Genomic DNA, 24,196 nt, shown 5'->3' with positions numbered 1-24,196 from the left:
GGCTGCCCCAGGGCCGCTGGAGAGCGGGCAGATGCCCGTCGTGTAGGTGAGAAAACAGGCCGGGATCCTCTCTGCCACCCCCCAAGAGGCAGACCTGCGCTAACGGAGCAGCTCGTGTGCACCCGGCACCGTGGGAGTCGCTTTCTGTATGTTTCCCGGTTGTTACGGGCGTTTCCCCTTTAATGAGACAGTGGAGGGGTGTGTGGGTGGCTCAGTCAGGGAAGCGTGTGGGATACGGTGGGTCCACAGCAGGCCTCTCCCCGCCCCCTCCCTTCTCTGTCCAGCGGGAGTCCCAGGAGGTGGCTGCCGTGTCCAGCTGGGCCGAGATCCACACGGCAGCCCGGCTGCTGCTGGTGCCACCCGAGTGCCTGGAGGGGGCTGTCACCAGGAGGGTCACAGTGAGTGCTGGGCTCCTCAGGAGGTGGGTCCCACTCCCCCACCCCCTCCACCTCCCCTACCCCTAGCCTCCCCCACCCCTGCAGGTTTGGCGTGGGCCCACGTAGGCCTCAGGCCTGTTGTTCCACGTGTTCCTACCTCCTCTGCCCTGCAGGAGACCCCGTATGGCTGGGTCTGCAGGTCTCTGCCGGTGGAGAGCGCCGTTGATGCCAGGTGACCCTGGGGGCGGGAGGGAGCCGTGGCCAGGCCTGGCACTCGCACACAGGCTTACCCAGCCTGCCCACAGGGACGCCCTGGCCAAGGCCCTGTATTCCCGGCTTTTCACCTGGCTTCTGGAGAGGAGCAACGCGCAGCTGGCGGCTCCTGGGGAGGGAGAGCACATGGACACCATCACTGTCGTGGACGTCTACGGCTTTGAGGTTGGCCGGCCAGGGACAGGGTGCCCACTTCATCCTGATCATTTGTGGGGTCAGCGCTTCCTGAGGGGGGCGCTCGTGAGCCCTGGCCCGCCTATCCCTGAGTCGGCACAGGGACTGCAGCTGTAGCCTTTCTGCCCCGCTCTGTCCAGCCCCGACATCGCCTCTGGGGAGTTCTGTCCTGCTTGGCTTTGCAGAGTCTCACAGAAGCCTCTAAGATGGCAGAAGACAGAGGCCCTAGGATGGATCAGCCCACAGCCTCCCCTCCCAAGCCCCAAGAGGAGCAGGAAAAGGGACAGTCCCCCCGATGGCCTGAGTTTTCATAAGCTCTTCACCCCTTTCTAGAAGATCCCACCTTCTCAGGGCAGGGAGAAGAGGGCTAGAGCAAGAGAAGGTGGCCTCCACCCTGGTTCCTGGGTGGGCACTGTTCAGTGCCCCCTGCTCTCTCTTTTCCAGCATGCCCTTGGTGACTATGCCCTCTCGGGGGTGCGGGACTGTGTGTTCTAGAGCGAGCCAAAGCTCTTTGTACAAAGGTGTATGGAGTGCGGGCTCTGCCCGAGTTTACAAGTAACATGCTGGGGGGCCGCAGAGAAAGGAAACTGTAAACCCTACAGGAAGAATGCTGGAAGGCTTCTTGGAGGCAGCGGCCTGGAGCCCTGCTTATGAGGATGTGGGATTCCAATAGCCAGCAAGCTACTAGGTCAGAGGAACAGACACCTTCCAGACCACAGGATGGCTGTGACCGGAGGCCTGAAGGCTCACAGTCCGGCTGAGGCAGAGGGAGGGTGTGGGCTGAAGGGGGCCTTCGGACCTGACTCTGTCAGCCCCAGGGCACCACTCCTCCCTGAGTTCCAGGAGAGGAGTGTGCAGGCTCCCCCCCACCGCCCCGTGCCCCCACAACTGTGCAGGTGCCCATGTCCCTGCCTCTGTGCCCCCAGGCCCTGCGGGTGAACGGGCTGGAGCAGCTGTGCAATAACCTTGCCAGCGAGCGGCTGCAGCTCTTCTCCAGCCGGCTGCTGTGGGCGCAGGAGGAGGTACGGGGCGCTGGCCCAGGCGGGGGCGGGGGTTGCCCAGGCCTTCCAGACCAGGGGCCATCCTTGGGAAATGGAGGGTGCTGAACTGAGAGCTCCGCCCCAAAGCCCCCTGGCCCACCGTCTCAGCCCTCCTGGGCCTCATTTTACTCATCTGGACAATGGGAGGCCATCCCTGCTCCGGCTCCAGGGAGCTCCCCCACGCATGTGGGCGTGCTCTGTACCTGGCCCCGCGCTGGCTGTCCCCAGGAGGCCTGTCGGCGGGAGCTGCTGGCCTGGGTGCCCGTTCCCCAGCCTGTGTGGGACACCTGTCTGGACCTCCTCGTAGACCAGCCCCACAGCCTCCTGAGGCTCCTGGATGCCCAGACGTGGCTGCCCCAGGTGAGCCCCGAGCAGTGGGGGCCCTGGTGGCCAGTCCGGGGCCCATAGGGCCCCTGAGAGGAGCCACAGGTGATGGGGGCAGAAACCCTGCCCGTAGTCTCTCTGCACGGCTTGGGTTCAAATCCTGTCTCTGAGAGATCCTAACCTGGCTGGGGTTCCTCGGGTCCTTGCTGCAGAAGGGGCAGGGTGGTGGGGACAGCACAGGCTCATGGAGGGCTGGCGGGGTCCCTTGGCCTCCAGCTAGTAGGGAGCAAGCCTCAGGGCCGTGGCGCCCCCATTCCACAAATACTTACTGATCATCCTGGAGGAATGCACAGTCCGGGCTGGGGCACTTCGTGCTCAAAGGCCTGAGGGAAGCCCGTCCCTCTTACCAGGCCACAGACCACACCTTCCTTCAGAAGTGTCATTACCACCACGGCAGTCACCCCTGCTACTCCAAGCCCCAGCTGCCCCTTCCTATCTTCACCGTGAGGCATTGCGCTGGGACTGTCACCTACCAGGTATCAGGGTAAATCAGGGAGAGACTCCTGGGTGAATCGGTGAGGGTGATGTGGCCGGGGGGGTGGGGGGGGCCTCACCAGAGCTGACTCACCTGACAGCTAAGAGGAGTAAGTGAAGAGAGGCCCCTCCCAGGGCTTGACCATACGTTTCTACCTACGCCCTTGGCCCTGCACAGTCCCCAGTATGATTTATTGCGTTCTGGCCGAGCACAAGCCTCAAGACCAGCAGGGGTGGGGCATACTCGTGGGACTTGACTCTGTAACCTCCGGGTGTCTGCTTCTCCTCCTGAGGCTTCGTTTTCCCATCTGTAAAATGGGAATGGGAATCTGTCCTATAACACTGTTGTGAGGATTAAATGCGGTAATGGGGAAGTGCTCAGGCAGGTGCCTGGCACATTGTAGGTGCTCACTGAAGAGACTTGCCTTTCCCCGTTCAGAGTTTCAGGGGTGACAGCACACCCGGGAGGTTAACTGCTGAGGGGTGGGGTAAAGGGTAAAGGGTAGGACCATATGGCTCGTTTGAGGTAGAGCAAGTCCAGTACGGCTTCTTGGAGGAGGTGACCCATTTCGGTACACAGATCAGTTATACCTCTGCTCCGCCCTCAGAAAACTCTAATCACATCTTTTAAAAGCTGCACACATAAGGAGTCTGAGTAAAGAAAACCACAAAACTATCTGGAAGCTCACAAAGGAAATCTTTTTTAAGACTTTTATTTATTTGAGAGAGAGAGAGAGAGAGAGCATGAGCTGGGGGAGGGCCAGCAGGAGAGAAGCAGGCTCCCCACTGAACAAGGAACCCATTGCGGGGCTCGATCCCAGGACCCTGAGATCATGACCTGAGCCGAAGGCGGACGCTTAACCCACTGAGCCACCCAAAAACTTTTTTTTAAAGTAATCTCTACACCCAACATGGGGCTGGCACTCATGACCCTGAGATCTAGAGTCACACGTGTTTGCCTAAGCCAGCCAGGCGCCCCACAAAAGTTGCCATTTTGATGAAATCCAGTCTATTTTTTTTTTTTTTCGGTTGCCCACGCTTTTGGTATCCTATTCAGGAAATTGGTGACCAGTCCAATGTCACAAAGCTTTCTTCCTACGTTTTCTTCTAAGAGTTTTAGAGATCCAGGCCTTAAATTTAGGTCTTTGATCCATTCATTTTGGGTTAATTTTTATATCTGATGTAAGATAAGAGTCCAACTTCATTCATTTGCATGGGGATTTCCAGTTTTCCCCAGAGCCGTTAGTTGACGGACAAAGGTGGCCCTTTATTTAGCCCAGTGGGGAGAGGCTGCATTACGTGACAAGGGACCCGCCCCCAGCCCAGCCTTCTCTCTCTCTTTGGCTCCCCTCCACTCCCCACATTGTCTCTTGCAGGTTCACAAGTTTGTAAACAGAAACCGGGATCATCTTGACCCTGCCGCGGTGGCGATGCTTGCCCAGAGCCAGCTCCAGGTGCCCCTGCCAGCCCTCTCGGAGCCCCCGCCCCTCCACACTGTGTCCCCCCACCTTCTGCCCTGGATGCTCTTGCCCCAGGGGGTAGCCCCTGCACCTTGGACCATGGGCTGAGCCTTCCGAGGTCTGGATGCTGTGGACTGACCCACCCTAGCTCCCCCGGGGTTGGGGATGCAGGCCGGGCTGTGGACAGGCTTGGGAAGCAAGCCAGCTCGGCCTCCTCTCGTCCCACAGCTGGTGGGCAGCCTGTTCCGGGAAGCAGAGTCCCAGTCCACGGCCGGGCCGGACAAGCCCACGCTGGCCTCTCGCTTCCAGCATTCCCTGGAGGACCTCCTGGCCCGGCTGGGCAGGTGAGACCGTGCCGCCCATACGAGACCCCAGGGACTCGGGGGCTGCTCTGTGCCCACATGACCCACCCCCCCTTCCTCCGTCAGGAGCCATGTCTATTTCATTCAGTGCCTCACCCCCAACCCGGGAAAGGTGAGCTTCCCTCCCCGCTCCCCCGCCCTGCACCTGGCCCCAGAGCCTTCCCATCCACCTGTCCTGCCCTGCTCAGCAGCTCCCCCTGGCCCCCCACAGCTTCTCACTGGCTCTGTTCCATGGCCACAGCTTCCGGGCCTCTTTGATGTGGGACACGTGGCAGAGCAGCTGCACCAGGCGGGCATCCTGGAGGCAGTACGTACCCGCAGTGCCAACTTCCCCGTGCGCCTGCCCTTCCAGGCCTTCCTGGCCAGGTAGGGTCCCAGGATGGAGGGCAGCCAAGGGCCCGGACACAGGATCCATAAGGAGTGGCTGGCAGACCTGGGGTTCCTTCAGGGTGGAAGTGGACGCTCTTTCCTTGGGGCCCTGAGCCTGGCCTCCACCTGCCTCTTCTCACTGCCCTCCCCTCCCTCTGTCCCTCTGACCTTGGTGACCCCCTCCCTGCCCACGCCTCCCCCTGCCCCTCCGCCATTCAGCAAAGCTCAGCTGGGGTCTGGCACATAGTAGGTGCATTGCAAATCGTTGAATGACTCAGGGGCTGGGGGGTCGGACAAGCGTTGGGGGAGGTCCTCGCTGTGCTTGTTCTGACCTCAGTTTCCCCCTCCTCGGGCCAGGTTCCGGGCTCTGGAGACGGAGGCGCAGGGAGAGTCCTCTGACCGTGAGAGGTGTGGCGCCATCCTGAGTCACGTGCTGGGGGCCGAGTCACCCCTCTGTCACCTCGGAGCCACCCAGGTGTGTGTGTGTGTGTGTGTGTGTGTGTGTGTGCGCGCGCGTGCATGTCCATGGCTGGAAAGGGAGAGGAGCATTCCAGAACAAACTCAGGAATGGGTGGTCCTTCTGGGTGGTGAGGCATTGGAGTGGGCCTGGGCGGCAGGTGTCCCGGGCTCCCCACAAAAATCAGTTGTGCTGCTGGAAGGAAGCAGGCCAAGGCCTCAGGACAAGAGCAGGACAGGCCTCAGGACCCCCAGCCCGGGCACCCTCACCTCTGCCCCCAGGTTCTGCTGCGGGAGCCAGGCTGGCAGCAGTTGGAGCAGCACCGGGCCCAGCGACGCTCCCAGGCCCTGCTCGCCCTGCACGGCAGCCTGCGCACCTGCATCTCCCGTCAGCGCCTCAGCCGCCTCCTCCTGCCGCAGATGCAGGCTCGCGTGCGAGGGCTCCAGGCCAGGTCTGCAGGGGTGGGCGAGACTGGGGGCCTCCTGCAGGTGGTGGGGCAGAGTATGGGAGGGGTGGGGCCTCAAGAAAATCTACCTGCCCTGGGGCCCTCCTGTCAGCATCCCCTTGCAGCCTCTGCTTGAATACCCTGAGTGACAAGAAGCTCATTACCTGCTCGGGCCACCTGAACCTGCAGTCTTGACTCCTTGAATGTTTTCTAGTCTGTTCTCCACTCTGCCCCGAGAATGATCTTTTAAAAGCGTGAATCAGTCTGTGTGAGACCCCGCCTATCTCTCCAGCCTCTAGGCCAGAATTTTATACTCCAGGCTCTTTGGACTTCTTGGTCCTGAGGTCTCACATAATGAACTCCCATTCACCTTTACAGCTTGATGGGAAGGTCTGTGCTCATTGAACAGCAGCTGCTGGTTGACCTTCTCCATTACCCTGGGCCCAGCTGGTGACCCCCAGGGATGCAGGGAGGGATGGTGCCTCCCAGGCACACTAGTGGGGGGGTGATCAGGTGTGACCGTGAACCTGTCACCAGTCACCCCCAAGGTAGCAGTAAAGTGCTGAGAACAAAGTGAGGGCAGTGCTCTGGACCCCAGGGGAGACTTCAAGACCGCACCCCCACCGCCACTCTCTTTCCAAAATGTCATCACCAGCTGACCCTCGAACCCTCACACAGTCCTCCCCAGCTCGCCTTTCCTCCAGCCCCCAGGAACCTCCCATCCACTTTCTGTCCCAACCGACTGGCCTATTCCGGATGGCCGAAGTGCGTTGACTCATGCAGTGTTTCCGTTCCCGTCTGGCTCACTGCGCCAAGTGGAACGTTCGCGAGGTTCGTCTGCGTGGTAGCAGATGGCCAGGCTTCGCTCCTCCTGGCCCCTGGGCGTGCAGACCGCTCCCGTCAGCGGTCACTAGGACCGCTTCTACTTTCTGGTGTTCGTGAGTGAGGCTGATGGGAACACGAGCGTGCCGGTGTCTGCTTAAGTCTCTGCTTCCGGCTCTTCGGGGTCTTTACCTAGGAATGGAGTTGCAGAGTCATATGGTGATTCTGTGTTTGGTGTTTTAAGGGGTTATGCTCCTGAGAGTGTGTTTCAGGGTTCCGATTTCTCTATAACTTTGCTGGTACGTATTTTCCACTTAAAAAAAAAAATTCATTTATGACAGAGAGAAAGAGAGCATCAGCAGAGGGAGAGGGAGAGAGGGAAGCAGAGCCCCCGCTAAGCAGGAGGCCCCATGCACGGCTCGATCCCAGGACCCTGAGATCAGATCCTGAGCCGAAGGTAGATGCAAACCCACTGAGCCACCCTGGCGTCTCTATTTTCCACTTTTTGACCCTGGACATCCTCGTGGGCACGAAGCAGTACCGCATGGTGGCTTTGATTTGCATCTCTCTGATGGCTAACGAGGTTGAGTGTCTTCTCATGTTTCTTGGCTCGTTGTGGATCATCGTGGAGAAATGTCCAGTCGAGTCCTCGGTCTATTTTTTCTTCATATAGCTTGTCTTGTTGTTGGGCTGTGGGAGTTCCTTCTACATCCTAGATATCAAACTTTTTTTTTAAGATTTTATTTATTTATTTGACAGCCAGAGATCACAAGTATGCAGAGAGGTGGGCAGCAGGAGGGAGTGGGAATGCAGGCTCCCCGCTGAGCAGAGAGTCTGATGCGGGGCTCGATCCCAGGACCCCAAGACCATGACCAAAGCCAAAGGCAGAGGCTTTAACCCACCGAAGCGCCCCGAAACTCTTATCAAATATGTGATTTGCAAGCATTCTCCTGTTCCATGTGTTGTCTTGTGATGCTCTCTGTGGTGTCTTTTAACAAAATATGTACATTTATAATTATTTTTTTAAGTAAACTCTAACCCCAACTTGAGGCTTGAACTCCTGACCCCGAGATGCTCTACCCACTGAGCAAGCTGACCGCCTCAAAGCTGAACATTGATTTTTTCATTTTAATCCTGCCCACGACTCCTTTACTGAGGAGCATCGTCTTCTCTCTGGACAATTCTCAAAGACCTGATTGCTTCCGTGATCTCTTATTAGATTTCCAGTGATAGCACTTGTTTCATTTTTTTAGAAATTCCACTTCTTGAGTAAAAATAGGTGAGACTCTTCTCAACATGTGGGTTGATTGATTTCATCTTGTGGTGGGGCAGGGGTTACGCAGATCCTGACTGTGCAGATGAGGACGATGAAACTGAGAGGCCGAGGGACTTACCCACGACCACACTGACCGGAGTGGGGCGGGGGAGTGAGGCCAGCGGGCGGCTCTGCTGCCCGAGACCGTCATCCCCGGAGCCGAACACCTTCTCAATGTCCTAGTTCTTTCAAGGTGTCCTGTCCTTCCGCCGTGGCTTCTACTAAGCACCCAGGACCCCGTCGGCCCGGGGTCCGTGCACTTGTGTCTCAGCTTGGAGGGTTCAGGTACCGGGTCTGGGCTTGAGCTCCTCCCCAACCCCCTTCCCGGCCTCCAGGAAGCGGTACCTCCGACGGCGGGCGGCTCTGGGACAGCTGAGCACCGTCCTGCTGGTGGCCCGGCCCCTGCTCCGGAGGCGACAGAGATTGCAGGTGAGTGTCTGGGAGGGGTCTGCCGCCCCCCGCCGCTCAGGGCAGAGGAGTCAGGCAGCCTTGCTAGCGTCCAGGAGTGCGGGCCCGAGCGCACGAGGACCGGGGCTCAAAGACCACGGCCGCCCCAGCTCTTCCCACTAACCCGCTGCCAGGCCAGGGGAGGCTGGGGCCTTGGGAGGTCACTTCCATCATCCCTGTGCCCCCACCCAGAGTCTGACTGTCCCCTGCCTGTCTGGGGTGCCCTCCCAGAACTTCTCAGGGCTGGGCTGCTTCCCGCTTTGGCCTGATGACACCAGCATGAGGGCCATAAAGCAGCTCAAAGGTCAGTGCCCACACACGGCTCCCCTCTTCGGCCCCTCCCTGGCTGGACTTTGTCCCCTGGGACCATTTCTTCCTGCCTCCTCCCCAGCGCCCTGGCAGATGGGTAGTGGCTGGTGAGGGCTCCGAAGAGCTGGCGACAGGCGGCCGGCCCCTCTGGGTCTGGGCTAGTTTCTCAACTCGGGGCCAGAGGGGGCCGCCGGACCGCTGAGGCAGGGAGTTGCCAGGAGGCTCCCAGAGACCTCCTCACCGGGGCACCAGCTCCCCCTGCATCTCTTCCAGCAGCTTGGGCATCGGCGAGGCCAACACAGCGGCCCGGCCTCCAGGACAGCACCAGGCATGGTAGGTGGTCTGGAAGCTCCAGGGCGTCCGCTGGGTGATGAGCCTCCTGGGACCGGCACGGCTTGTGGAACAGTGTGGGGTCACCAGTGTGCATCCCTTGAGTCCTCCAAGAAGAGGCCTGGGCCACCCTTGGTCTCCCTCTGAGGGCTCTTGGGGTCCTATTTGTGTCCAGGATCAGAATCCTTGGTCTTTGGAGAAGTTTATGGTCCCGGGGGTGAGGAGGGACACTGGGTCCCTGTCCCCCTCTTTAGTCCTTGGCCGATCATTCCTCTCTGCTAGGAGCTGGGGCGCTTGGAGATCCCGGCTGAGGTGGCCGTCTTGCTGAAGACCGCAGAAGGTGAGTTTTGGTTCGTGTCCCTCTTACACGACCCCTCCCTCCTGTCTCTCTACTGTGGTCCCTCCCGGTGATGCTCTGGGCTCCCCTGAGCTCCCACCGCCCCGGGACTGGGGGCGGATGATGAGAGGCGGGGGCGGTCCATCGCCAGCCTCCTTACCTCGGCCTTTCTGGGCTGCTTCTGGGTGCTACCCCCAGGCCATCACCATGCCTTGGATGGGAGCATCACCGAGTCCATGCCCCCTGAAGTTCCTGCCCGGACCAGCCTGAGCCTCCCGCCCGACATCGACCAGTTCCCGTTCTCCAGCTTCATCTCCACTAACTTTCAGGTGGGCCCCCAGACCATGGCTCTTCCTGGCAGACTTCTGTGGCTCCCCCTGGACATGAGCCCTGCCGGGCAAAAGCTGTACCTGTGCCCTCTTCCCACTGCACCCATCCTCTCCCATCATGGGGGCAACGGGTGCAGCACCCCCGTTTGGAGAATACCTATTGAAGCGAAACATCTCGCTCTCGGGAGTAACTTAGCTCCGTGAGGCCGCACCTGTGTTACACCTGTGGCTCGTCCTGCCGTTGAAGTCGTGTCTTTAGAGTGTGTGTAACAATAAGGCAAATGTCCAGGCTGCCGTGTTGGGTACAAAAGCAGGATTCCAAACCGGACAACAGAGTATGATCCCGGCTTTGTTAAAAGCAACAATAGGTGTGGGAGGGCGATGGATGTATCTGCATAGAAAGCAAGACTGGAGGGGCCCCGGGTGGCTCAGTTGATTAATCATCTGCCTGCGTTTGGCTCAGGTCATGATCCCAGGGTCGTGGGATGGAGCCCTGCATTGGGCTCCTTGCTCAACGGGGAGCCTGCTTCCTGCCACTCCCCCTGCTCATGCGCAGGTGCGCGCGCTCGCACTCTCTCTCTCTCTCTCTCTAATGAATAAATAAAATCTTTAAAAAGGAAAAAAAAGGGGCGCCTGGGTGGCTCAGTGGGTTTAGCCGCTGCCTTCAGCTCAGGTCATGATCTCAGGGTCCTGGGATCGAGTCCCACATCGGGCTCTCTGCTCAGCAGGGAGCCTGCTTCCCTTCTTCTCTCTCTCTGCCTGCCTCTCTGCCTACTTGTGATCTCTCTCTCTCTCTCTCTCTCTCTGTCAAATAAATAAATAAATAAATCTTTAAAAAAAAAAGGAAAACAAAAAAGCAAGACTGGGAAGAGAGGCTAAAATGTCAACTGTGGTCATGACTGGCAGGAAAATAGTAATGGATTTTTAAATTCTTTATTCTTTTCCATGTTTTCTGAGTTTTCTATATGCATGGACATCAATTTTCTAATCCGGAGGAGCCACGGAGATGTGTCCCTAAGGTGGTTTTCCTCGCCAGCCCCTCTCCGTCTCCCAGGGCGCGGGCTCCCCTGGGCTCCGCTGGGGCCTCTCCCGCAGGTTGGCACAGACCGGCCAGACTGGCGTGTGCTCAGACACTGTCACCCTCGTCCTTGTAGGAGCCGGCCCTGCCCAGCCCCGGGCAGCTGCTGGCAGAGCCCCTGACCCGGCTGCACGGGGAGAACCCGCAGCATGCGCTGGATATCAACAAGGTGGTGAGTGACACGGTGGGGAGGGGACAGCGTGAGCTGGACCCTAACTCCTGGGGTCTGGCTGAGCGCAGGGGGTGGGGGGGCACGCCCTGGCACGTCCTGCCCTCGCCTTGCTCCGTGTCTGCAGATGCTGCGGCTCCTGGGGGATGGGACCCTGCTGCCCTGGCAGGAGCAGAGCATGGGCGAGTACCTGGTGCGGCAGGGCCAGCGCCGGCCAGGGCTGAGGGATGAGATCTTCAGCCAGCTTGTGGCCCAGATCTGGCACAATCCGGACGAGCAGCAGACCCAGCGCAGCTGGGCCCTCATGGCCATCCTGCTCAGCGCCTTTCCCCCCATGCCCCCCCTGCAGAAGCCACTGCTGAAGTAAGGAGCCTGCTTTGCGGGGCCCAGGGAGTGGGATCGGCGGACCGCCCACCCCCACTGCAGCCCTGTGCTGTCCCCACAGATTTGTGTCCGACCAGGCCCCCACAGGCATGGCAGCGCTGTGCCAGCACAAGCTGCTGGGGGCCCTGGAGCAGGCGCACCTGGCCCCTGGAATGGCACGGGCGCACCCCCCGACCCAGCTCGAGTGGACGGCTGGCCGGCGGCGGGGCCGCATGGCTCTGGACATCTTTACCTTCAATGGTGATGCTTCCCTTCTACTCAGGCCTCTCCCTGCCTCAGCCCTCTGGCGGCACCCCCGGGACCCTGATCACAGGGTCCTGTCCTGCTCCGGGAGCCCCCATGGGGACAGCTGCCCCTTCTCATTGGAAGGACCTGCTGCCCCTCACTCCGGCCCCCACCGCCTGTCCCTGTAGAGGAGTGCTACTCCGCCGAGGTGGAGTCCTGGACCACGGGGGAGCAGTTCGCCGGGTGGATTCTGCAGAGCAGGTACGGGCCCCTGGGACGGGGAGTGTGGCCAATACGGATGGCTGTCCCCTCCTCATCCTCCCCGCCCACTCCCCTGGCAGGGGCCTCCTGCAAACCCAGGGCCAAAGCCTGCTCCCCAAAGACATTGGTGGGGAGTGGGGCCTGGAGGGGTAAGTGGGCAGGAGCCAGACCAGACCGTAGGTTCAAGATAGGGAACAGGAGTAGAGGTTATGTCTGTGGTCCAGATTTTAACGTCAATAAATGAGCACATCAGACCCGATGTGGAAGCAGTAGGTTGTGAGGGGCGAAGAGAGGAGAGTTGTCTGAGGAAACCAGTGCCTCTACCAGGTTCTGCCCCTTCCCCAGCGGCCTCCCATTGGGGACCCTCGGGGTTGCCCTCTTCCTGGCGGATCACTCCCTACAGCACCGCTCTTCCCTCCCCAGAGGACTGGAGCTGCCCCCCCGTGGCTGGTCCGTGTCACTGCACTCTGGGGACTCCTGGCAGGATTTGGTTGGCTGTGACTTCGTGCTGGACCTCATCGGCCAGACTGAGGACCTGGGGGACCCAGTCAGTCCCCACAGCTACCCCATTGCCCCCCGTGGCTTGTAGGTACCAGCCCAGCACCCCCGTCCCAGCCTGTTCCTATCTCTGTTCTGTCACAGGTGACCCCCTGAGCCACCTTATCACACCCGGGGTTCAGAGGACCTGCTACAGCCCCAGCCCCCCCACACATACCTCACCTTCTCCCACACCACGGGAATGACCCCCCACACCAGCTTCTTTTCTTTGCCTCAGACTGGACACCACCCCCATCCAAGGCACCCCCTTAGCTGGGCCCACTGTCTCCCACAGAGACGAGGACATCGCCCCTGCCCCTGGCATCCAGGCCCCCTCACTGCCAGATCCACCTCCAGGGCCAGCCCCCGCACTACCCAGCAGGATCCAGTCAGGTAAGGCCAGAATGGGCACAGTGAGGTTGCCCGTGTGGTGGGAATAGGGGTGCCGGTTGCCCCATACCCCAGGGGGGCAATAACCCTCCTCTGGCCCCATAGGGGAGTCTCAGAACTCAGGGAACCTGGATGGCTTCCTGGACCACCTCTTCCAGCCAGTCCTCTCTCCGGGTCACAGGGTAAGTGTTCTTACACATACCTGACCCCGTCCCGGCCCCTCCCCCCCAACCCCCGGGTCCGCCGCCTCCGCCTCTCTCATCTCTCCCGGGACTCTGGTTCTGACTCTTTGGCCTGTGGCCTTGGTCCCTTCAGGATCTGGAGCAAGCCTGGGCTCTGAGCAGCCGCCTGAAGGGAGGGGGCGCCGTGGGGCCCATGCGGCAAGGCAGCTACCCCATGGGTGAGTGCGGGGCCCAGCATCCATTCCAGGGTCTCCCCAGCCCCACAGCATGGGCAAAGCACTGCCAGGGACCTCTAGGCGCCCGGGGTGAGAGCTCCAGCCAGCACCCTGGGGGCCCTTCTTCTTCTTATTGCTGGAGGGCTAGAGGGAGGGGGTCTGTGGGCTCAGATAAGGATTGACCCAGGAGGGTCCTGTTCCCTCAGTTTACCCAGGGATGATGCAGATGCCTGGATACCAGCCGGCCATGGTGCCTGCCCCTGTGCCCATGATGCCAGCAATGGGCGCAGTCCCTGCCATGCCAGGTAAGGCCAGGTGGCAGGTCCCTTCTCAGGTAGGAGCTGGAGGAAGGGAGGTCCCACCAGGGGGGCCCGGAGGGGCCAGCGGGCAGGGGGCCATGTGCAAGCTGCGCACCTGTATGCCACCTGCAGCCATGGTGATGCCACCGCAGCCGCCGCCGGCACCGCAGCCCCTGCTTCCCAGTGTGGACCCGAGGCAGCTGGCCGCCCAGCAGCAGAGCTTCATCAACCAGCAGGCGCTCCTCCTGGTGAGGGTGGGCAGGGCCCTCAGAGCTCCTCGGGGCCAGGTCTGCGGGGCCCAGCCCGACCCGCTCTTACCAGGCCCACCGCCTCTCCCCACTCAGGCCCAGCAGATGACCACCCAGGCCATGACCTTGTCGCTGGAACAGCAGACACAGTGGCGCTGGCGCCAGGCTCAGCCTCAGGCCCAGGCCCCTGGAGCTGCTTCCCCGACCTCACCCCCACCTGTCGCCCCCAAGCCTAAGAAGCCCCTGGCCCTGCAGCGGGAGCCAGAGCGGGAGGTGGAATCGGTGGGTGCCTGTCTGAGGGCAAGGAGCCGGGCAGGGTCTGGGATGGAGATGGTAGGTTCCAGGGCCGAGTGGCCACGGGTCCCATGGGAGCAGGAAGAGGAGGAAAAGATGCCTGGGGTCCGAGCCCCAGCGATGGGGTCGGGGATGGAGGGGATGCTGGGGGAGGGGCAACTCGGCTGGGGGAGGGGCAACTTGGCTGGCGGGGCTGCCCCTTCACTTCCCCTTCCTGCCCTCAGGAGACCTCACAGGAGCCCCGAGAGAAGCCCCAGCGGCCCAAGAGCTTCAAGCAGAAACAGGACTATTTCCAGAAGATGGGTGAGGGTGCTTGGGGTGGTCGGGTTCCGCACAGGCCGGGCCGCGTGGGGCACACTCTCCTCCCCTGGGTCCATGTCACCCGTCTCAGAGCCCGCTGGGCACAGCAGGGAGAGTAATCGGGCCACCTGGGGCACGTACAGGGCAGCAGCAGATCACGGTGAAGACAGCGAAGCGTCCGCCCAAGGTGCAGATCTCCCAGGATGAGGAGCAGGACGAGGAGAAACCGAAAGGTGGGGGCGCCGTGGGGGGGCCATGGGGGGGTATGGGGGAGGGCCGGGCCCTATGGGACTGGACGGGGTTTCATGTGTTTCTTCTCCTTCTGGTCAGTGCCCTCACCCCCTCCTCCCCGCGTAGTGACGAGTGCCCCGACACAAGGTAGGGTCAAAGCTGCGCAAGAGGCGGAGGCCAAGCCGGCGGCCCAGAGGGCAGGGCCCGGTGGTCACCCTGCGCCAGCGCCCCACCAGCGGGCTGAGCCGAGCCGGGAGATCCGGAACATTATCCGCATGTACCAGAGCCGCCCAGGCCCCGTGCCCATGCCTGTGCAGCCGGCCAGGTGGGCCTCGGGGGCGATTGGGGCTGCCCCCTCCCTGGGCGTCACCCTGGGGACTCAGGGCCTCTTCCTTCTCTCAGGAAGCCCCCGAAAAACTTCCTGAAGAAAAACAACCCCAAGGACGAGGCTCTGGCTAAGTTGGGGATCAGCGACGCCCACGCACCTGTGTCGGTGAGGCCCCAGCCCCCGGGGCATGGCTTCTCACCTCGGGGGTCCAGGGCTCTCTGGGGTGAATTTGGCCTTAACCCTAGACCCAGCTGCGTACATGCTTTGTGCCTCCCCAGACGCCGTCCCCCAGCCCTGGGAAGGGCCCCGCACCAGCCGTGGCCCCTCGACCCAAGTTCCCACCACAGTTCAGGCCCTCCAGCTCCGACAAGGACAGCCAGGGTCTCTCTGACGAGACTCCACCTGCCCCCCAGTCACCCTCACCTCCACCAGCACCCCCGCTGCCTCCGCCTGAGAAACCAGACAGCCCTTTAGCTGGGCCCCACAGTAAGGACCCTTCTATCCCTCTCTGGTGGGTTTCCCTGGGGTGGGGCAGGGTTTCCAGAAGCCTCTCCGTGCGCAACGCTATAAGGTCAGGTGCTCAGGGCTCCGGACTTTGGAGCCCTGGGCAAGGAGCCCCAGCTTCCGCGTTCCTGTCCCGGGCAGGGCCCAGGTAACTCTGGGGCCCATGTGGCTTTGAGGGCCTGCCCTGGGGTATTGTCCTTGGTGCATCCTGGCAGCTCCAGACTTAGTGGCCCTGCTGACGTGGTCAAGGACAGCAGGGAACGTCTGAGGGCTGGAAATGGAGGCTGGAGATGGGACATGGGCAGGAGGGAGGCAGCAAAAGTCCAGCGGGCGGAGCCCTCACGGGGCCCTGGGGAGGGGGGCAGTCTTCTGTCCCCATGTCCCTGTCATTCTGGCTCTGGCAGCTCCTCGCTGAAGCCCTTTGGCTCCTCCCTCTGCCAGGCTGGATGGAGCCCATGGAGGACCAGGGAGTCTCCACGCAGCTGCTCGTGCCCTCCGGCAGCGTGTGCTTCTCCTACCTCAACCCGTCCTGGAGGTTGTTCCTGCGCAAGGAGGTGGGCAGGAAGCTGGGGCCGCCGCCAGGCCTCTCCCTGGGCTGGGGAGGGGCTGCAGGCTGTGGGTGGGACCCCAGCATCCCCCCCCAACACACACACACACACACACACACACACACACACACACACACGGGGGCTGCCTTCCCACGACCCGCCTCATCAGGCCTGAGTCTCCTGCCGGGTCTGGGAGGCAGGGCTGGGAGGTAGGCGGGGGGAGGGCAGGGCACTGACCCCATGTCCGCTCCTCATCCCTGCTCTCCCACAGGTGTTCTACCCCCGGGAGAACTTCAGCCACCCCTACTGCCTCAGACTCCTCTGTGAGCAGGTGAGAGAGCCTGGCCCACTGTCCCAGGGACAGACACACAGCACCGGCCCCTGGGCCAGGTCACCAGCGGTGCAAGGGGCACACAGCTGGCACTCAGAGGGCAGGCGCTGGGTCTCAAGCCCTGCCTTCATTTACTTCGTCCTCAGCACATCCCTGAGAGTAAGGATCACTACTGGCTGGCAGTGAAGGGTTCAAAACAAAGCATACACCGTCCCCAACACAGGCCCTGGCACACAGCAGATGCTCCTGGATGTTCCCGGGATCCTGCCTCTTGCCCCACATTCTGTATCCGTCGCCCCCCGCTCCCCCCCAGGTTCTGTTCCTTCAGGGAACTGATCTCACCTGACCCAGGAGCAGCCGCCCCCTAGTGTGGGTCGCGGGAGGCTAGAGGGAGGTGGGGGTGGCGCCAGGCTCAGGGGCCCCACATTCCCCCCTGCTCCACCCGTGCCCTCGGGGCTCTCCAGCTTCTCCATGTGTGGCTGCCTCCGTGGTGAGCTCTGGCGCAGGGATCTGGTGGTGACCACTTGGCTCTGCCCCTAGATCCTGAAGGACACCTTTGCCGAGTCCTGTGTCCGAATATCCCAGGAGGAGCGGAGCAAAATGAAAGAGCTGCTGGGTAGGGTCTGGCGACCCGGGAGTCAGGGGCTGAAGTGCTGGGACTAGGTCTGTCTGTCTGGAGGGAGCAAACCCTGGGTGTCCCCGTGGCGGAGCCTGAAGACAGTCAGGGATCGTTCCTGCCCACAGGACACCTGGAGGTTGGCCTGGAGTCGCTCAGCACCACGGAGGACAGTGTTAAGAAGCGCATCGTGGTGGCCGCTAGGGACAAGTGGGCCAATTACTTCTCCCGAATTTTCCCTGTCTCGGTCAGTGAGGCTGGACGCAGGGCTGGGGACCTCAGCTCCCCAGTCTGGATCCCAGCTCGCTTGGCGTGGGCCTTTGTGGCAAGGATGAGCGCGGGGACAGGGGTGGGCCCCAACGGAAGGACAAAGAGCAGCACCGGCCCTGAGGAGCCCCAGGGCATCTTGGATGCTGGCGGGGACCAGGAGCCTGTCCCTGACGTAGCCACCTTCCTTCCGGGCAGGGCGAGAGTGGCAGTGACGTGCAGCTGCTGGGCGTGTCCCACCGGGGGCTGAGACTGCTCAAGATGACCAAAGGCCCCAGCCTCCACCCCAGCCAGCTGAAGACTCTGTGCTCGTACAGGTGAACCTGGGCCGGGGGCTGGCGGGGGCGCCGGGCAGGGGGCTGGCGGGGCGAGCTGGCTCTCAGCTCATGCCTCTCCGCGGGTGCATAGCTTCGCTGAGCTGCTGGGCGTGGAGTGCCTGGGCCGCTCCACTCTGGAGCTGACCCTGAAGAGCGAGCAGCTGGTCTTGCACACGGCCCGAGCGAGCGCCATCAAGGCCATGATCGAGCTGTTCCTGAGTGAGCTCAAGAAGGCAAGTGCAGGCCGGGCAGCGGGGCTGGGGGCTGGGGGCTGGGTAGGGGAGCTACATCTGGTCTGGCTGGTCTCGGGGCTGACAGCCAAGCTCCGTCAAGGCGCCAGGGGTGGGACTGGGCGTTCAGGCCGGGTCCCTGGACCTGTGGAGGGCCGGGTGGGGAGGGAGGCCAACAGGAGGAGCGGGCCGGTCGGCTGCCCGGCCTGCTCACCCTCCTCCCGCCTGCAGGACTCCGGCTACGTCATCGCCCTGCGAAGCTACATCACGGATGACCACAGCCTCCTCAGCTTCCACCGTGGGGACCTCATCAAGCTGTTGCCAGTGGCCACGCTGGAGCCCGGTATCCCCGGGGGCGGGCAGGGCAGCCGGCACGGGGAGGGCAGCACATGGCCGAGCCGTGGAAGGGCCGAGGGGCCAGGTGGGTGAGACGCTGCCCTTGGGTGTCTTCCAGGCTGGCAGTTTGGCTCCACCGGGGGCCGTTCCGGACTCTTTCCTGCCGACATAGTTCAGCCGGCTGCCGCCCCTGACTCTTCCTTCTCACCAGAGAGGAGTGGCCGGCGCAAGAGTCGGCTGCAGCCCCGAGAGCCGGGGCTGGCTCAGTGGGAGAGGGCAGCGGAGGTGAGGAAGACGGGAGAGGCGGACACGAAGCCTAACTAGGAGTCGAGGACGGAAAGGGCTCGGTCCCTCCTGAGCGGCCAGGACCGCCTGCTCCCTGCTGCGGGCGGGCAGCGCTTGGCCTGATGCCGCCCTCTCCAGATGTCTGTCTCCCCAGCAAGAGTGTGAGCCCCCTGCGGGCAGGGGCTGGGCGGTGTACCCTCCCGTCCCCTCCCAGCGCTTACCTGAGTGCTCAATAAATGCCTCTGGCTTCTGGTGGTGTGCTCTGCCTGCTCCTCTCGGCTCGGGCGGGGCGGGGGCCTGGGCGGGGGGCTCTGGACAGGCCAGTGGGCCCTCGGGTGGCATGAGGTCTCCTGTGCTCTCAGCACGATGCCCGTCCCCCGAGCCAAGCACGCAGCGATGACTCTGTAGCCTACATCTCTCCGTCCGTGGACTCCCACAACTACACCATGCAGGAATTTGCCCTCTACTACTTCCGGAAGCCCCAGACCTTGTGAGTGCCCCGGGCCCGCCCTTCTGCCTGGCCGTCCTCGGTCTCCCTAAAGCGGCCTTTCTGCTCTGAGCCACCAGGCCAGTGCTCCCTACACAACCCGTGATGGGGGCGGGAGGGCTGAGCAAGCAGGGCTGTCCTTCCTTCTGCCCCCTCAGGCCAGATGATACCCACGGAGATGCTGAGGAGGAGGCCCTGGCCAGCCTGGTGCAGTACACCAAGGTGAGGGGGACAGGTGGGGAAGAGCCGGGCCAGTGGACCTGCCTTCTGGCCTCTACAGACCCCAGACTCACAACCCAGTCTCTTTGGCCACAGGCTCCCATACAAGAATCGCTTATCAGCCTCAGCGATGAGGACGCCAACAGGCAGGCTGTGGAAATCTTCCAGAGTGAGTGACCATAGCATCCTGTGTCCCCATGTCTGTGATGCCTCGGACCTGGGCGCCAGGTCGCCTTCTGTCCTTGTCAACTCAGGGAAGCTCACTGGTGTTTGCAGAACCCCTCATAGGCCTCACCTATTTCTACTCACTCCCAAGGGGTGGTGGGTTGCATGGAGTCTGTGCAGGAAGGCAGCGCTCTGTCCAGCTGGCTACGTGCTGTGTGTAGCCGCAGGTGCCCACGGAACCTCTCTGAGCCTGGTTTCCTTATTGGTAAAGCGGAGACTGCTCTGCTCTGCCTGGCTCGCGTGCATTTTAGGGAGCAAGGCATGAGATGACACGGGAAGCCCTGTCTAACGACAGCATGGGCCAAAACCAGGCCCCCAACCCAGCTCACAAGCTTCTCATCCTGCAGCTCTGATGCGGTTCATGGGAGACCTGTCTAAGCCCCGGGGCAAGAATGAGATAGAGCTCCTTTACGACCTGCTGAGGGTAAGCAAGAGCTTGTGTGCTGAAAGCCTTGGGGAGACTGTGTGTACCTTGAGGGTCTGTTCCTGTCTTCCTGCCTGGGTCTGAGTGGCTTCCCCCTCCTCTTAGCCACTAGTCTAATTCAGATCATCCAACAGTATTTATTGAGCACCTAGTACATACTGGGGACACGGCAGTGAACTAAGCAGGCTCAGTTCTCACAAGGCTTACAAGCTAGTGAGAGGAGACTTCTGGTAAACCACGAAGCAATGTGTTCAAGAGTAAAAGGTGCTGCAGAGACCAATACAGCAGGGAAGGGGCTGCTAGAATGCTGAGGCTTGGCAACAAGGCGACCCTGGAGCAGAGATCTGAGGGAAGCTGGGGGGAGAGGCATGTGTGCATTGGGGGTATCACCTGCAGCTGGTAGGAGCAGGTCGGCAGGGGCGACAGTCCTGGTGACGGTGGGCCTTAGCACCAGCAAGGCCAGCATGGCCGGTGTGCCAGTGAGTCAGGACAGAGTGGAGGATGAGCTGGAGGGAGTCGGCAGGTCCGGGTCACGGCAGGCCATCATAGGTTCCTGTTGGGACTCTGATTTCTCAAGAGACGTGGGCAGTCACTCAAGGGGATTTGCAGAGAGACTGGCTTACCTTTTCAGGGGGCGCAGTTTGCCACCCCTCCGAGGGGGAGAGAAGTGCCAGAGGGCATTATGGCAATGATCACAGGTGAGGGATGGTGCGGGCCAGGCCCAGAGGTAGCAGCTGAGAGGAAAAGACTCAGAACAACAGGGTTTGCTATGAATTGTACGTGGGGTGTGACAGAGAGGTGCCAAGGATGTCATGGAGGCCTTGGCCAGAGTAAAGGCCGTCTTCGATACGGGGACCTAAGGGAGGAGCAGGTCTGGGTTGGTGCAGGATAGTCTTTTGGACATAGGAAGTGTGCAGTCCAAACTTCCACGTGGGGGGGCCTGGGTTCAAGGAGAAGTCTGGGCTGGAGGTCAGCACTGATAGTCATCAGCAGTGGGAACAGCTGAGATCAGCAGGGCGTGTAGACTGAGGCCCAAGGGCACTGAGGCCCTGGAGGTCAAGGAAGTAAGGGGAGCCAGCGGAGAAGACAGGGCTGAGCACAGCCCGTAAGCGGATGAAGACGGTGACTTAGAGAGTGACCCGTTGGACACAGCTGTGTCCAAGACCGAGAGGTGGCCCCAGCCATCGCTGTTAGTGGGATTTCTTTTCAATTTTATTTTTTAAGATTTTGTTTATTTATTTGACAGAGATCACAAGCAGGCAGAGAGGCAGGCAGAGAAAGAGGAGGAAGTAGGCTCCCTGCTAAGCAGAGAGCCTGATGCAGGGCTCAATCCCAGGACCCTGGGATCATGACCTGAGCCGAAGGCAGAGGCTTTAACTCACTGAGCCACCCAGGCGCCCCGTTAGTGGGATTTCAGACTTCAGCTCCCGTGTCACCCTGCCCCCCTCTTCGGTCCCCACAGCCGTGCCGGGAGAACAAGAACCTCAGAGATGAGATTTATTGCCAAGTCATCAAGCAGGTGACCAGACATCCTCAGCCGTGAGTATGCGGGGCCGGGGGAGGTGGTGGAGGGCAGCCGGCGCGGGGGCCCAATCTTGCCAGCCCGAAGCCCACACTCTCCACCCTGCAGCGAACACTGTGTCCGTGGCTGGAGCTTCCTCAGCCTCCTGACCGGCATCTTCCCCCCGTCAGCCACGCTGATGCCCTACGTGACCAAGTTTCTGCAGGACTCAGGCCCAAGCCAAGGTGCCTATGGGAGGGACTTCCCAGGCTGGGGTCTCAGCAGCTTGGGGAGGGGTTTGGAGATGCCGGTGACCCCAGCCCGCTTCCCCTCTGCAGAGCTGGCCCGGAGAAGCCAAGAGCACCTCCAGCGCACAGTCAAATACGGGGGCCGCTCGCGGCTGCCCTCCCCAGGCGAAACTCAGGCTTTCCTGGTATGGCGGGGTGGGTACAGGAGGTTGGGCATTATGGGACTCCCTGGTGGGGACGGGGAGTTGGGGCCTCTGGCCACTGGCGGACTGACCCTACAACCTGCCTCGGCAGAAAGGGCAAGAAGTCCGCTCGCTTCTGGTTCGCCTGCCGGGGGGGATGGACTACAAAACCAGTATCCGGACTTTCACGGTGAGCATGGGGCCAAAGAGGGGCTGGGGAGAGGCAGGAAAGCTGTGGCATCAGTTCTGGGCACCCCCCGCACCCCAGCCTCACAACCCCACCACGCACGGCCCTGTCCACATGCCCCAGGTGGCAGCGGATGTGCTGGAGGACCTGTGTCAGCAAATGGGCATCACAGACCCCTGCGAAGTGCAGGAATTCGCCCTCTTCCTCATCAAAAGGGAAGGTGAGCCCCTCGCCTGGGGAAGAAGCGGGGACAGGCTGGATGCCAGGAGGCAGCTTACCTACCGGTTGTATGCCTACAAGTGGGGCAGGTTTCTGGGCCGGGGCTGCCAGGACTGCGGGCAGGACTGGACGTCAGGGCGGGCTGTGGACCTGGGCTCCCTATTCAGGCGAGCTGGTGCGGCCCCTGTGGCCCCATGAGTACCTCAACAGCGTGGTGGATCAGGACGTGAGCCTGCACAGCCGGCGGCTCAGCTGGGAGACGCCACTGCACTTCGAGAATCCCACCTACACCACTACCCACTACATGCAGGTCAGTTGCCACCCCCCCTCACCCTCCCGGCCCCCACCAGCTGGTGGCTGGACCCCGGGCTGCAGCTTAGAGGAAGCCCTGCCCGGGTGGGGGCCCTCCAGGCCTCCCTCCCCTCACTGCGGTCCCCCCTCAGGTGCTGCGGGACTACCTGCAGGGGAAGCTGCTGGTGACCCCCCAGGCCAGCGCTCAGCTCGCCAGGCTGGCCGCCCTGCAGCACTGCAGCACGGCCCAAGGGGACCCCCTGGCTGAGTGAGTGCTCACACGGCCCCCCACCTCCTACCGCCCCTGGTCCTGCTGTTGCTGGAGCCCACCTCAGCGCATTCTCCACGGGCCTCTCCTTCAGTTCCCCACCCCCTACCCAGTCTTCCAGTGCCAAGGCCACTCGGCTTGCACCCTTCACGGCCTGGAGTTGTGGGGGCTACGCACACCTGACCCCCACCCCCCGCCCCGAGCTCCCCGTAGGCAGGGCCCATGCCTTATTTGTAAGTCTGGATTCCCAATCTCACCCACAGTAGCCCCTGCTCATTCATTGAGCGCCTGCTGTATACCCAGCCTTGAGCAACCACTCTGTGTCCTAGGCGAGACCTGCTGGACTACTTGCCAAAGCCGCTGCGGTCGCAAGTGAACGTGTCCACCGTGAAGAACTTGATGTACCAGGAGCTGAGGCAGCTGCGAGGCTGCAGCTCCCAAGAAGCCCAGATCAGCTTCATTGGTGGGTCCGGGGCCCCCGAGTCACAGGGGCCGAGGCAAGGAGCCCAGAAAGGTGTGGTGGGCCTGAGGAGGCCTCCCTCCCGGCCCGGCCTGACCCGGCCGACCTAGGGCCCACTCGGGCAGGTGCCAGGGCGGGAACGGCCAGAATGCCTACCCCAGCCCCTCCGTTCCCAGAGGCTGTGAGCCGCCTGCCCCTGTTCGGCTACACCGTCTATGTGGTGCTGCGGGTGAGTCAACTGGCCCTGCCTGGACCCAGCCTCCTGGGCCTGAACCGCCAGCATCTCATCCTCCTGGACCCCTTCAACCAGGTGGGCTGGGACCCTGCCCCCGTGCTGGTCCGAGCGCCCCTGCGCCATTGTCCCATCCCCCATGGTGACCCCTCCCCGGAGAGAGGCCAAGCTCTGCTGTCTCTGCTGCCCCAGAAACCGTACTGCTCCATCGCCCTGAAGGACCTGCACCAGCTCCACCTGCTGAGCCCCCTGGAGAAGAAGGGGGCCCCTGGCCTGGAGCTCAACTATGGCTCTGCTGACAGCCCCCGGACCATCTGGTTTGAGCTGCCAAAAGTGAGTGGCCGGGGCCTCTGATGACACCCTGGCAAGGCGGGGGGTGCCTGACCCAGGCCTGGCACGCCCGGAGCCTGGCCCTGTGCTCCTGGCTTGGGGTGCTGCAGGCTCAGGGCAGAGGTGGGGGCACACGGGGGGCCCTGTCCTCACAGGCCTGTTCCCCGGGCAGGCCCAGGAGCTGAAGGACACCATCGCCTTCCTGAGGGACAGCAGCCTTGCCCCCAACTAGTGGCCAGCCTCACCCAAGAGGAATGGGGGAGGGGAGGAGATGAGGAAGGGGCCCCTCCCACATCCCAGTCCGACTGGAAAGGTCTCCCTTGGTGCTGTCAGGCCATTTTGGTTGGGACTTTCCCACTTGGCTGTTCTGGAACCTGCCACAGCACAGCGCTGCTGGCCACAGTGGAGGCCACGGGGCAGGAGCTGCTCCAGTGATATCAACTGAGAAGGGCAACACCAGGACTCCCCCCGGGGCGGGGGCTGGAGTGGGGGCTGCAGGAACGGGCTTGGGCATCTGATGCTGCCCAGGCTGGGCGAGGGGGATATCCAACCAGCCCCAGGCCCGCGCCCAACATCAGCACGAACCACACAAGCCTGGGGAAAGCAAACAGTGAGAAAATAAAACTCCCAAGAGAAAAAGGCCG

The 24,196-nt window shown here is 62.0% G+C and overlaps 1 protein-coding gene across 3 annotated transcripts; it reads left to right on the top strand.

Moving 5' to 3' along the window:
* Nucleotides 1-77: 77 nt before the first annotated feature.
* MYO15B (myosin XVB) lies at nucleotides 78-24,191 on the top strand. 3 transcript variants are annotated; one of them, XM_045085910.1, is made up of 55 exons: nucleotides 78-398; nucleotides 551-609; nucleotides 683-815; nucleotides 1,751-1,846; nucleotides 2,093-2,224; nucleotides 2,599-2,724; nucleotides 4,099-4,176; nucleotides 4,411-4,526; nucleotides 4,611-4,656; nucleotides 4,786-4,910; nucleotides 5,271-5,388; nucleotides 5,652-5,821; nucleotides 8,288-8,381; nucleotides 8,985-9,041; nucleotides 9,321-9,378; nucleotides 9,574-9,704; nucleotides 10,859-10,954; nucleotides 11,079-11,314; nucleotides 11,397-11,575; nucleotides 11,749-11,821; nucleotides 12,245-12,406; nucleotides 12,597-12,751; nucleotides 12,854-12,930; nucleotides 13,064-13,148; nucleotides 13,352-13,450; nucleotides 13,577-13,692; nucleotides 13,789-13,974; nucleotides 14,211-14,289; nucleotides 14,430-14,519; nucleotides 14,617-14,842; nucleotides 14,920-15,010; nucleotides 15,124-15,331; nucleotides 15,791-15,903; nucleotides 16,169-16,228; nucleotides 16,769-16,844; nucleotides 16,973-17,091; nucleotides 17,310-17,428; nucleotides 17,520-17,661; nucleotides 17,890-18,001; nucleotides 18,113-18,279; nucleotides 18,642-18,769; nucleotides 18,925-18,988; nucleotides 19,082-19,154; nucleotides 19,558-19,634; nucleotides 21,097-21,173; nucleotides 21,265-21,380; nucleotides 21,474-21,568; nucleotides 21,678-21,755; nucleotides 21,876-21,972; nucleotides 22,139-22,281; nucleotides 22,415-22,530; nucleotides 22,860-22,993; nucleotides 23,167-23,300; nucleotides 23,415-23,555; nucleotides 23,725-24,191. In XM_045085910.1, exons 1-55 carry the CDS (start codon nucleotides 183-185, stop codon nucleotides 23,782-23,784), a joined length of 6,354 nt encoding a protein of 2,117 aa, XP_044941845.1. In that variant the 5' UTR covers nucleotides 78-182; the 3' UTR covers nucleotides 23,785-24,191. The 3 variants fall into 3 exon arrangements, with proteins under 3 accessions (XP_044941845.1, XP_044941846.1, XP_012909874.2); XM_045085911.1 differs by having other exon boundaries at nucleotides 8,982-9,041; nucleotides 12,654-12,751; XM_013054420.2 differs by having other exon boundaries at nucleotides 8,982-9,041.
* Nucleotides 24,192-24,196: the final 5 nt, after the last annotated feature.

The sequence above is a fragment of the Mustela putorius genome, unplaced genomic scaffold (genome assembly GCF_011764305.1).
Source record: "Mustela putorius furo isolate JIRA1106 unplaced genomic scaffold, ASM1176430v1.1 tig00000873_pilon_pilon_pilon, whole genome shotgun sequence".
Lineage (NCBI taxonomy): Eukaryota > Metazoa > Chordata > Mammalia > Carnivora > Mustelidae > Mustela > Mustela putorius.
Note: the sequence above shows the minus strand (reverse complement) of the source record. Positions and strands in the feature narration are given on the sequence as shown.